General features: G+C 31.9%; 1 protein-coding gene across 2 annotated transcripts; it reads right to left on the bottom strand.

The window, feature by feature from the left end:
* Positions 1 to 5,955: 5,955 nt before the first annotated feature.
* On the bottom strand, positions 5,956 to 12,769 carry LOC107426478 (membrane protein of ER body-like protein). Of its 2 annotated transcripts, XM_016036677.4 has the most exons (8): positions 11,788 to 12,768; positions 10,752 to 11,237; positions 10,354 to 10,401; positions 9,235 to 9,468; positions 7,993 to 8,229; positions 7,196 to 7,387; positions 6,934 to 6,995; positions 5,956 to 6,678 (listed from the first exon to the last, which is right to left on the bottom strand). In XM_016036677.4, exons 1-8 carry the CDS (start codon positions 12,293 to 12,295, stop codon positions 6,238 to 6,240), a joined length of 2,208 nt encoding a protein of 735 aa, XP_015892163.3. In that variant the 5' UTR covers positions 12,296 to 12,768; the 3' UTR covers positions 5,956 to 6,237. The 2 variants fall into 2 exon arrangements, with proteins under 2 accessions (XP_015892163.3, XP_048336448.2); XM_048480491.2 differs by lacking the exon at positions 9,235 to 9,468 and having other exon boundaries at positions 11,788 to 12,769.
* Between the last annotated feature and the right edge of the window lie 251 nt (positions 12,770 to 13,020).

Below are 13,020 nucleotides of genomic sequence, written 5' to 3'. Positions count from 1 at the left end.
TATTATGTAAAACTTTACAGACTAAAGCTCTATTTTTATAGGTATATCAACCTTAAATTTTGTGACTTTTATTTTAGTTTGTAATTTTATAAGGTGGAATTAGTAAATTTCAGTTTTAAGGGAGAGTTCACTGTGATTCTAAATAGATTTTTGTTTTCCCCACAATGTAATGTATTGAGTATGTTTCTTTATTTGTAAAAGTAAGTAAACACCTGTCCATTAAAAAAAGTTATCCTTTTTTTCCCCACAATAAGGACATAAATGGTTTCCAAAGACAGATACCCAACCATACATTAATTCTTGAGTAAATTAGTACAAAGTTCACACTCTTGTTATTTTATTTTATTTTATTTTATTTTTTTCCCTTCTTTTGTGAATCTTTATATATATATATATATACATATATAATATATTTTATTCTCTTTCCTTTTGTTGGTGGAGGAAGATCCATTATATATTTCGTAGCAAAGATGAACGAGGATACAAAGTTATACGACATTGGAAATATATTTTCAACATAAACATACAGAAAACCTTTCATATGGCAGATATAAAAGTAGCACATTTAATTAATAGTTTAATTTACTATTTTATTTGCACAAATCACAACAAGTAGTATTTACCACATTAATAGGTTTTCAATCTAAAATCAAACTAGTTTGCTAAGATATTAAAATAAATCTTGAGGATATATACATACATATAGAGTAAATTGTATTTTGATATCCATTTTAATTTAAAAATATTGCAATGTTGATGTATACTATTTTAAAATTCATCATATTGAGTCCTCACTTTTCAAGTTATTACAAATTGGATAATATGCTTGACTCATCCTATGCGAGTTGTATATGGATATAAAAATACAATTTTTTGAGAAATAAATAATATTTTAAAAAATATATTATAAAATTGGGCCAAAAAATTGGGATATTTTTATAATTTTATATTTTAAATTATGTAAAAAATGTAGAATTTTTAATGTAGTTTAAAATTTTACACTTTTATTTAATTACTTTAAAAGATTGCATTTTGATACCAAATGTGCAACTCATATGGGATAATTGTTATCTTTCTGTTAATCAAAAATCAATCATGGTCTAATTTTGCAACAAATCGAAAATTGAATCTCAATATGGTTAGTTTTAAAACAGATAATCAAAATTGCAATATTATCAAACCAAAAGGTACCAAAATACTTTATTAATCCTAAATATTATCATCACAGCCCTGTTATGATAAAGGGGGAGCCAATGGATAAATAAATGAAGGTAACCAACCACATGTAAATTTTGCAAACCTCCTTGTATTCTCGTATTGTATGAACAACAAGAGACTTAACAAACCATAAGACAAACAAAAGGAAAAAGGAATGCTTAATTTATGTTTCAAATAAAGTATCGATTTTGAAGTTATATTTCAACTGATGCTCAGTATAATCAATTCAGTTGATTAGCACACCCAAGGGGGTGGATCAGCGGTAGGAAGCCAGTTTAACCCCTCACACTTGCTTGCATAGAGTTGCGGGTTTGAACCTTAACAAGCCCCACTTGAGTCTTGATGTGGGATGTGGGTTCCACGTGCTACGCATTGTGGGAGAGGACGGTAGAAACAGGTGTATGGTGGTGGCACAGGTGATATGAGAACTTTTATTCGGGTTATCTAGCCCCACATGCTAATAGTCCACAATTTCACAATCACTAGAAAGCTCATTTTTCATTCACCACACAAAAAAAAAAAAAAAAAAATTCGGTCGATTAGCAAGGAAATTGAAATGGGTACATAGATTCAACCAAATAAATGGTGGCAGAATATTGTATTACCATAATGTTTATTTAATTTGTTTGGTTTATATACATTTCTTCATCTGAATATTAAGTTTTGAATACTTATTTTCATTGTCAGTAATTATAATTTCGGATAATTTATGATAATAAAAAATTACTTAATGTCTAACATGGAAAATATACACCCAATAATTGAATGACAAGCACATAACTATATTTTCTTGGCAGTCCTACTCCTCCTACCTAAAGCTCAATAATGTCACGGACTACGTATATACATATGAACTACCCTAGCGGTCAAATCTATAACAAAATTTAATGTGCACACATGACACATGTTACATATGGGTTCGTTTATTTGTTTTGTTGTTTTTTATTTCTTATTATTATTATTACTATTATTATTATATTTTGCTGAAGATGTTACACATGAGTTATGACAACTGGATTGACATTGACAATATAATTATTGACTTTGAAAAGTAATAGTCAATTAGTGATCCATTCTATCAATCATTGTTTAAAGTCATGACGAGATCCATTTCTGAATTTTCATTCACCTCCAATCCGTCCACACCGCTTATGTTTACCCCTTTTTTTTTTTTTTTTTTTTAACCATACAGCATAATCATATTAGTGCTCTATACGATAAACCTTTTAGTGTTTTTAGAAAAATAAAAATAAAAATTAAAAAAATTTTAAAACTATAGGTTTGTCGAGGTAAGCTCATATGTTCAATGTGATGGTTTTAATTAGTATCGGATTTTTATTGTTAATATTTAGATTATTTAATAAATTCAAATTTAAAAATACATGAACAGAATAATACAAATTAAGTTGGATATTAAAATTTTATTAGAACAAAATAAATTTTATATAAATTAAGAGAACCATTAATTTTTTTTAATAAATATTAGCCATTTAAATTAATGAATCAAAAACTAATAAAGAAAATTATAATAGTAAAATTATCAATTAGATTTGTTAATTTTGAATGGAAAGTACAGTAAATTTGTATCATTGGAAAGTTTAGTTATACAAATTATACTAAAAGCGACAATTGCGGTTTTGGCAGCATCTTCCAGACAAGTTCGTCAGTACTTTTGATTACTCTGGAGATATAGAAGCTATTTTTTCTGAGCTTGTGTTATCTTGAAACCCCCGCTTTTTATTTTTTATTTTTTTATTTATTTTTGTCCTGGGACCTACTTCGCGATCTCTTCTTGGGGGCAAAAGTTTCTTTAGGTATATATATACATATCAGAGTCTGCTTCAAGAGGCAGAGGAGCTGAGAAAATGGCTTAAAAATTATTATTGTTTTTATTTATTAACTTGATCATCTAAGTAACTTGTTAATGTTATCGTTCTTTAAGGCCTGAAAACGATGCCTATAGCTGTTACTTGTGACATTGACATTTGAGTTTGGTGATGGATGGGGAAAAGTTGAAAAAGAAAGACAAGGAACGCATACAATTTTAATCTAGAATTCTTCAACCTCATAATTAAAATGCACGGACAGAATTTTTTTTTTTCCCTTCATAGACTAGACTAGATTGTTTTTTTTTTTTTTTTTTTTTTTTTTTTTTTTTTTTTTTATAATAAAGATATGTCATCTTATTTTATTTTTATTTTTTGCTGAAAATCTGTATAACTTATTTTAGAACACGTAGTTTCAGGACTTAGATATCGTATTTAATTTATTTTTCCCTCTCTTATTGTAAAAAAAAAAAAAAAGAAAAAAGAAAAGATTACACCATTTTTGCGAGAATAAAAAGCCTTTTTTTTTTTTGGTTCAGATTTATATAGCAAATGTCAGCGACGGAGGCATCGTAAATTGGTGCCGCGACAACCTTTACCAAGTCTAGCAAGCCATATAAAACTGCATAAAAGTAAAGGGACATAAAAGAGAGAGGTCACACTTTTTATTACACATCTAATCGGAAACAAACCATCTTTTTTTTTTTTTTTTTTTTTTTTAAACTTGAAAGAAGATCCAAATGAAAATTGGTACTAATGAAGTGGGACTTGGATTTAAAGACTTTGCTAATATACTTAGAAGGATTCCCATGCATGCTTGATTATAACCATCACATGAACTGGGGAAGCGAAAAGTTTTATCTCCAGCCGTCAGCTAGAACCAGCCAAGCTTCTCCAATAATTTGTCAAGCAAGTCGCCTGCTACGTAAGAAGCGCCTGAGACCCCAAATCCAACACCAACATATTGAACAACCGTTAGGATATACTTGGGATTGCTCAGAGTTCGAGCCTTTGCAAGCGCAAGTAATGTGATGCATATAAGTTGTGCTCCTGCAACTGCTGCAATATAAGTGGTGCTATCCAGTACTCTTGGTACCGATTCACTTGTTCACCAGTCCCTTCAGATTTCACAGTTGAGTCATCTTTTGTGAATTCCCAAAGCTGTTAAGTTACATATCAGATCCCAAGATGCAAGAATATATTGAAAAACTACATATGAACTGAAGACAATGGTTTTGAAGAATTAACTATACAAATGTAGTTTCATCTACAACACATGCTCAACCGTAAATGTCGGCATCAAATGTGGAATGGTGGAGCATTCAACAAGTTCTAGTTACTGATGATATTGCAATTTATATATATATATATATATATATATATATATCTATATATATAATATTCATTTGTGAAGATAAAAATGGAATTGTTACTTACATTATGGACAATGATGAATATTCAACTCATCTTTTTCTTCTCAGAGGTCTCTCATAAGTAGTATACTTACACGCACCAGTTTCCCATTCAGCATCTGTATTAAGGTTTGATTAAAATAATCAAGTAGATATTTCATATATATGCCACTTAGCTATAAGAATTTCAATCTTTTCAGATATGCTGTTTATCTAGATTAGAAATTACATGGACTTAACACTCTTCCTTTTAGATTAAGAGTTTGTTATAATACTGAAAAGAAAAAAAGAAAAGAAAAAAACTCCTTTCTTTTTAAATTAGAAATTTATTGTAATAATCAACACATATATATATATATATATATATATAGACATATTTATATACATATTAATAGTAGTTAGTCTACTATGCATCTCAATAAACTATAAAATCTAAGCAAAAAGGCCATAAAAACCAAATGGAACACATTGATTTTATGTTTTTACTTTTTCTTCAAATTTATAGTAATTTGAAATGTCTAAATACCATTAACTAATATTACAAGCTTTTGAAATAATTAATTACATATAATCAAACAGAAAAAAAAAAAGAAAAAAAAAAAAAGAGGTTATCAAAACAAACCTTATATAATTTTGTTTAGAAAGTCTGACACTTTTCTATATATTACTATGAAATTTTCTCCAGTTCCACAATATAAAATTAGGAATATAGATTCATTTTTTGAAGATTTTTTTTTTTTTTAGTATTCCACGGGAAATTTTGTTTTGCCGGATGGGGTTGGGTGCAACCGTGCTCAGAGTGTCTTCATCAAAAAAAAAAAAAAAAAAAAAAAAAAAAAAAAACGAGCTCAGAGTGTCAGATTTTTCAACCGATGTAGGAGGTAGGGTGCAACCATGCTAAGAATTGGTAGTACGTGTATTTGTGGTGGTTCTACAGCAGTTTAAGTAACTTTAAGTTGCTTTCTGTTATCAAAGTCACCATTTATCTCCCTTTTAATGTAGCTTTCAAGGCAATTTTAGAACCTTTTGTCTCTAACAATCATGAAATCTTAATTTTTCTGAAGATATAATATTGGTGCAACCTTCCTTGCTGATAAGTTTTCTGTTATCTAGTCCTCAAGAACTAATCATTTGTTAATTTGAAGATAACAATTGAAGGAGTTTCCGAACATATATTGCAAATCTGATTCCTACTTGTCAGATTACTTTAATACGTGTTGTCTAATTTCAAATATCTTAGTTTGAGAGATATTATTCTAAAAGGTTCCTAAATCCACTGTATGGTTTCAGTAAGAGGGTGATGATGAACCAGGAACCAGAAGACTTCAAAAAGTATGTTTTTTTCAGCCAAAAAAAAAAAAAAAAAGGTTAAATGATGAGTGATCGAGAAGAGTACTTTTTTTTCTTTTTTTCTTTTTTTCTTTTTTGGCTAAAAGATCGAGAAGAGTCCTTTATGTTTTGTTGTTGGCACCTTTTTCTCTTTGAGATTGACACTATAGTTTGTTATAAATATTTCACTAGCTTGATTAAAAATAAATGCCATTACAATCATATGCTCTTGTAGCTCAGAGTTACAGGATTGTATACTTTTGATCCTTTATTGGTGTCTTTGGCACTTCTTGTCAAATTTTTATAGCAAGATCTTTGATGTCCTTTTGTCAGCTTTCATGAAATGAAAGAACTACTGCACCAGTACTTGAAGTTGAAGACTAACTTGAAAAACTCCATAAATTTTCCTAATACGCTTGAAGGATTCCCCATGCAGGCTTTCACCGTACCCATCACATGAACTGGGGAAGGGGAAAAGTCTTATCTACATGAGTCTGCTGGAACCAGCCAAGCTTCTCCATTAATCTGTCAAGCAAGTTGCCAGCTACATAAGAAGCGCCTGAGACCCCGAATCCAACAGCAACATATTGGAGAACCGTTTTCATATACTTGGGATTCCTCTGTGTGCGAGCCTTTGCAAGCGCCAGTAATGTGATGCATAGCAGAGAGGCTCCTGCAACTGCTGCAAGCTTTAGGTCCTTGTCATCACTCTCATGGAATGAGAAGCCATAGACAACAGGAGGCACTAATCCGAAAATGAGGAAAGCTAATATAGCAGCTGGCACATGAAAAATGAAATTCGTTTTTTGCCCCAATACTTCTTCATATCGATCCACTTGTTGACCAGTCTCTTTAGAGGTCACAGTTGATTCATCATTTTTGAATTCCCAAAGCTGTAACATTATAAATAAGTTCCAAGATGTAAAAATATTAGAAAACATACAAGCATTCAACAAGTTCAACGAGTATTAACTAGATTCAAACATGATCCATGATATATCTTCAACTGTAAATGTGGGAAATGTGGAATGATGGAGCATTCAACAAGTTCTTGTTACTAATACTGCAATTTACATATATATATACAAATTAATACTCAATTTATATATGATATTCATTGTGAAGGCGGAAATAGAACAATTACTCACATTATGACAAATAACGAATAGTCCACCAATCAGATTTGCCAATGCTAAAGCTATGACGTTCACTGCAAGGACAGAGTGCAATATATATTTGCAACATAGTGAAAATCCAGTAATATAGTCTAGAAGCATAAAACAAGCTAAAAAAATAAATAAATAAATAAAGGGGCTTTTAAAACAGTGTATACAATAAATTAGTTCACAGAAACTATCATTTCTGCTATAAATCGAGCAGTCATTAAACCTGCAGTAATTAATCACTTACATGTTGCAGCATCAGCACTAGCTGCAGAAGTCACAATGCCCAAGCTTGTAATTGATTCAGTTAAACCACCGTATACAATGCTTTTTAGAATCTCCCACGATTTAGTACTTCGTGGTTCAGTTCCCAGCAGCTGTTCATTTGGTGGGGGCATAAGGATTGAAATGCCATCGCCAGGTTCTGTTACAGTTGATCCTGCTTCGGAAAATGGTATCACACTGTAATGACTTGCATGGGATTAAGATATTTGATACAATGGACATAAAATATCATATGACAGAAATTAAATTCCTATTGGAAGGAGGATGAATTCTATTTTACTTTTTTTTTTTTTTTTAATTACTCTGCTATTTAACTCCTCTTTTTCTTCTTCAGAGGTCTCTAATATATAGTTCATTTTCACATACTAGTTTCTCATTCAGTATCAATATCAAAGCTTCACTAAAATAATCTAGTCGATATTAATATAACAATTATAAGAATATCAATCTTTTAGATTTGCTGTGTGCATAGATTAGCAGTTACATGGACTCAGACAGAGGTACTTGTACGCAACAATATACCGATGATCTATGCAATACAAACAATTTGCAAATTATTTTGCTGCATGCAATTGAATGCAAAATTAAAGATATGGGTAGAAGTTATAGCTAATGTATTGAAATTTGTGTTACATGCTTCAACTATTATAAATTGGTCAATGCACCCCAGTACCAGTTCTCAAGATGTGCTGTCTAGTGTTTCCACATTCTAAAGTGACTACAGGGTCCTTAAAAATGACATGAATGTTTTGCTCATACCTACACCACTGTTTTCCACTGCACCATGTGGTGGATTGCCTCCAGAATGGTGAATAATATGTTTTGAGGGTTCAGTTGCCACAGGAGCATTATTTCCAACGGTCTGAGGCTCTCTAGATATTTGATCACCTAGACCTTTATCTGAATAATATGGTAGAAGTGGTTCTTCAAGTCCAGCATTATTCCCAGAATTACTTGGCAAGGGTTTAGGTGTTGGAGTTAATGTAGCTGCATTTCCTGCATCAAAACTTCAGGTAAGAAATAGGCCTACTAACATAATGATGAGAAGAAAATTAAATTCCACTAAATTAATGTCCATCTAACAGCAAAAGTTGTTGAACATCACTTAACTTAGCGGGGCAAGTTTTCTATTATTTCTGAGAAGTTAGAACTACCATCTGAGAGTTAATGATACGATGTTTATGAAAAGAAAAAGAAAAAAAGGGAGAAAACAAAAGGAAAAGCATAAAAAGTAGGACAAAAGACAAAGAATAAAGAGAAAAGCAATCGAGAAGTTCTGATCTGATCCTGGTTCAACAGTCAACCACAGAGCTATTTGTGTTTTGTTTTTCTTTTCTTTTTTCCTTTTTTGTTTTTTCTTCTAATAAGCAAAATATAAAGTGAATAGGATCTGAAAATAAAAACAAAATTAATATCTTACAGTATTTCCTGCTTCAGAAAATGATATCACGCTAATGACTTGCATGGGATTAAGCTATCTCATACAATGGACATATAAAATAACATATGACAGAAATGGAACTCCTATTGGAAGGAGGAAAATTTCCCCTGCTATTTAACTCCTCTTTTTCTTCTTCAGAGGTCTCTCTTATGTAGCTCATTTTCACATACTAGTTTCTCATTCAGCATCACTATTAAAGCTTCATTAAAATAATCAAGTAGATATTTCATATTCCACCGATAAGAATATCAATGTTTCAGATTTGCTCCATGTAGATTAGCAGTTACATGGACTCAGACAGAGGTATTTGTAAGCAACAATATACAGATGATATATGCAATACAAATAATTTGCAAATTATTTTGGTGCATGTAATTGAATACAAAATTAAAGATATGGGTACAAGTTATAGCTAGTGATGTTTTGAAATTTGCATTAAATGCTTTGACTATTATAAATTGGTCAATGCACCCCAGTTCTCAAGATGTAGTGTCTGGTGCTTCTACATTGTAAAGTGACTTCCAAGGACCTTATAAATGAGATGAATGTTTTGCTCATACCTGCACCGCTGTTTTCCACTGCACCATGTGGCGCATTGTCTCCAAGATGGTGGATAATATGTTTCGGGTCAGTTCCCTCAGGAACATGATGTCCAACAGTCTGAGGCTCTCTAGGAATTTGATCACCTAAATCTTTATCTGAATAATGTGGTAGAAGTGGTTCTTCAAGTCCAGCACTGCTCACAGGATTACTTGGCAAGGGTTTAGGTGTTGGAGTTAACGTAGCTGCAATTCCTGCATCAAAACTTCAGGTAAGAAATAGGCCTACCAACATTACGACGAGGAGAAAATTATATTCCACTAAATTAATGTCCGTCTAACAGCAAAAGAAGTTGCCAACCACTCAACTTATAGAGGCAAGTTTTCTATTATTTCTTCGAAGTTAGAACCACCATCTAAGAGTTAATAATACAATGTTTCCCAAAAAAAAAAAAAAAAAAAAAGGAAAAGCATAAAATGATAAAACAAAAGACAAAAAAAGACACAGAAGTTCTGACCTGATTCTGGTTCAACAGTCAACCACAGAGCTATTTGTGATTTATTTTTTCCTTTTTTGTTTTTTCTTTTAATAAGCAAACTATAAGTGTAAAGGATCTAGAAAATAAATACAAAATAAATAAAAGCACGGACTTACAATAAAAATATCTCAAGTTAAATCCTGCTTTCAGAAGTTCTCACAATTCTTACCCGCCAGATCACATATTTCATAAAGGAAATGCCTTTAGGAAGTAAGATGGTATTGTATGTTCGAGAGAAGTCTAGTTGCTAGCTAGAGAAACCAATTATTTTTTACTCAAATGAATCAATTCCTTAAGTAGTGTATTTCTTGTTGCAGAAAATTTCAAACCCTATTAGTCAATGGAGGTCTATATAATCATTCTGGTTTTAATTCCAGACAGGCTAATGCAAGTAACTGATAAATCTTTGCACTATTTGAAAGACATATGACATCGTAATCACCTTTCCTTTTAAAAAGGCATCATTATGATAAGATCCATAATTATAAACTTTTAGCAACTATATGTAATATATATTCGAGATTCACACAAATAGCATTTTATTAAAATTTCTTATGAAATCACCCTCAAGAAGCTTAAAGAGAAACATAAAATAGATTACCTTGGCCAGCGGGGTTTTTAGATGCAAATATGTTGCGTATCCAATTGCCTGATAAATTGAAACAAATACTTAAAAGTCAGTCACAACCAAATTAAAGTCATGGATATGACAGATCAGCTAAACATCAAAGAAATAACAAATGCCAGATCCTACCAAAGTACACATGAAAGCATCATATGAGGACATAACTCCAGCTATAAAAATAAAAAATAAAAAAAATAAATAAATAAAAAAACAAAAGTTCAATAGCAATCAGCTTATGCATATATCATGTTAGTGATAACCAATGCATGCAAGACTCATAGTAATACTATTATCTCATCCATGCACAGTTTGGATATGCTCACATAGTAAAATCTAGTGAGCTTTTGTTTTTAATACAGATTGAAGAAAATTACCTACAGGAATGAGGAAAGCAAAGCAATTTGAGCACCTCAAATCCTCTTTATTAGGATGTGCGACATTAGGTGCAGCTTCTAAATATCTCTCACGAATAATAAGTACCTTTGTGATGCAGGTCTTACAGTTAGGACAGTAAAACTCATGTGACTCCGGCTTTTGATATAACTTTTCAAGGTATATTTCAGTGACTTCCTCTGAAATTTTGTTTCCCAAGTTAACTATCCTATTTTCGCTTGTGCTCCCTTCTTCAAAAGAAGTATACGTTCCATTTTGGTCCAGAATCTTGTGAGCTGAAGGACTAAAACCGTTTAAGCCCTTCTTCGCGACGTTGTCCTTGCCCTGATGGTTGTTTAGAGCACTCTCTTGGACTCCCGAATACTTCACTCCAGGATAGAATATCTGTTCTCCATGAGATTGGTGGACAACAACATTGAGAGGTGGACTATTCACTGCTGGGTATGATGTAATTAACGATGCAGTATCTGAAACCATACAACAAATAAATCAGTATTTCAGCAAAAAGCTCTCCTTGAGCTTGTGCAAACACAATTAATCTGATCAATATAACAGCAATAGGAAAACGATTGACCCAAGAAAATCAATGAATCTTGTTGTAGTTACAGAGGGAGTACCAAAAGTGCCATTAGTTTTCTAGAACTTCCATATACTTATATTCAGAAACTTCATTAGCCTATATATGGAAGCTTGAAATCCACTAAAGAAATCAAAGATAAAAATTATAGGATGTTCTATATATTTTCTCTAATTCCCCCACTCATAGAAGGAAGCAATTTTATTGATTTTGATTCTTTGACTTTCTACTCTGTAAATGGAAATAACACAATGTCAGCAAACCAAGCTGAAAAATTGTGAAAATATACATTAGTTTATATAAGAAAGGTGAAACATGGTAAAGACTCAGAACTAAACAAAAGTTGATTGATTTCCAAATGCAAACCCATTAATATTTTCGAACATTAAAATTCTCAATGAGGAATTAATTCAAACATATGGAAAACAGAATTTTTTTACCTCCATTTCTGTGAGAATGTCGTTTTCTTGACTTGCCATTTACTTTCTCATCATTGAGAGATTCAGCTGACCCCTTAGAAGAATCAGAGGAATCACTGTCATACTCAATAGCAGAGGCAGGAGGCACAGCAGTGTTAATGGTGGACAAAGTAGAAACAATATTGGTGGTGTTAATGCCTGAAATTGGACCTACCATTCTTCCTCTAAAAAACATTTTCACAGGCTCTATCTTCTCCTCCACATCTTCCTTCAAATTCATCAAAGCCTCTTTCTTCTCCTCCACCTCTTCCTTCACCTTCCTCACTGCTTCCATTTTCTTCTCCTCCACATCTTCCTTCACCTTCATTAAAGCCTCTTTCTTCTCATTCACCTTGTTCAATGCTTCCTCTTTCTTTGCTTCCATATTTTCCTTCACCTTAATCAAAGCCTCTTTCTTCTCCTCCACCTTCATCAATGCTTCTTCTTTCTTAGCCTCTATCCCTTCTTTCATCTTCCTCAATGCATCCATTTTTTTTTTTTTCTGTTTAATTCTCTCAAACAAAAACAACAACAACAACAACCAGAACTACTCAAAAAAATCTTAAAAGAGAGCTAAGCAGAGCTACCACACCCCTTTTCTTCCCTTTTTTGCCTTCAACTCTCTTAGCCTTTACCAACCTGACAGAGGCTGTATATATACTATATATAAACAAATATGGCTTAGTTCCTTCCCTCTAATAGTATGGCCATTGTTTTTTTCCTTGGAAATCTGACTTTTTTATTTCCATATTTTTTTATATGGAAATATGAGACTTCTTTAATGGACCAGAAAACAAAAATGGGTGATTTTAATCACATGAAAGCAAGTTGGCTTAAATTGTAATAAAAAAATGCACGATTTATATCTTTTCTTTCTCCATAACTTTTTGCATGCTGCTTCTGCTCTCCATCTGTATTGCCAGGCATTCGATTCCCAGTACCTTGTTTTTTTCTTTTTCATTTGTAATATTAAATTGTATATATAATAATAGTTTTATATATCTTAGCAGTATGTACTTGACTTGTGGGCCTTAAAAGCTGGGTCGTTGTTCTATTGGGATTCATCATTAAATTCTTCCACAATTCTCTGATTGACAAAATTGACCTCAAACACGACAAGGGTTTGGTAGGTTTGTCAAATTGTGATTGCTGTTTTTGTCCAAGAAAAACTAGGGGTATAATGGTTCTTTTGAGAGGTTGTAGTGCAGAAAGACA

This window comes from Ziziphus jujuba, chromosome 9 (genome assembly GCF_031755915.1).
Source record: "Ziziphus jujuba cultivar Dongzao chromosome 9, ASM3175591v1".
In the NCBI taxonomy this organism is placed as follows: Eukaryota; Viridiplantae; Streptophyta; class Magnoliopsida; order Rosales; family Rhamnaceae; genus Ziziphus; species Ziziphus jujuba.
Note: the sequence above shows the minus strand (reverse complement) of the source record. Positions and strands in the feature narration are given on the sequence as shown.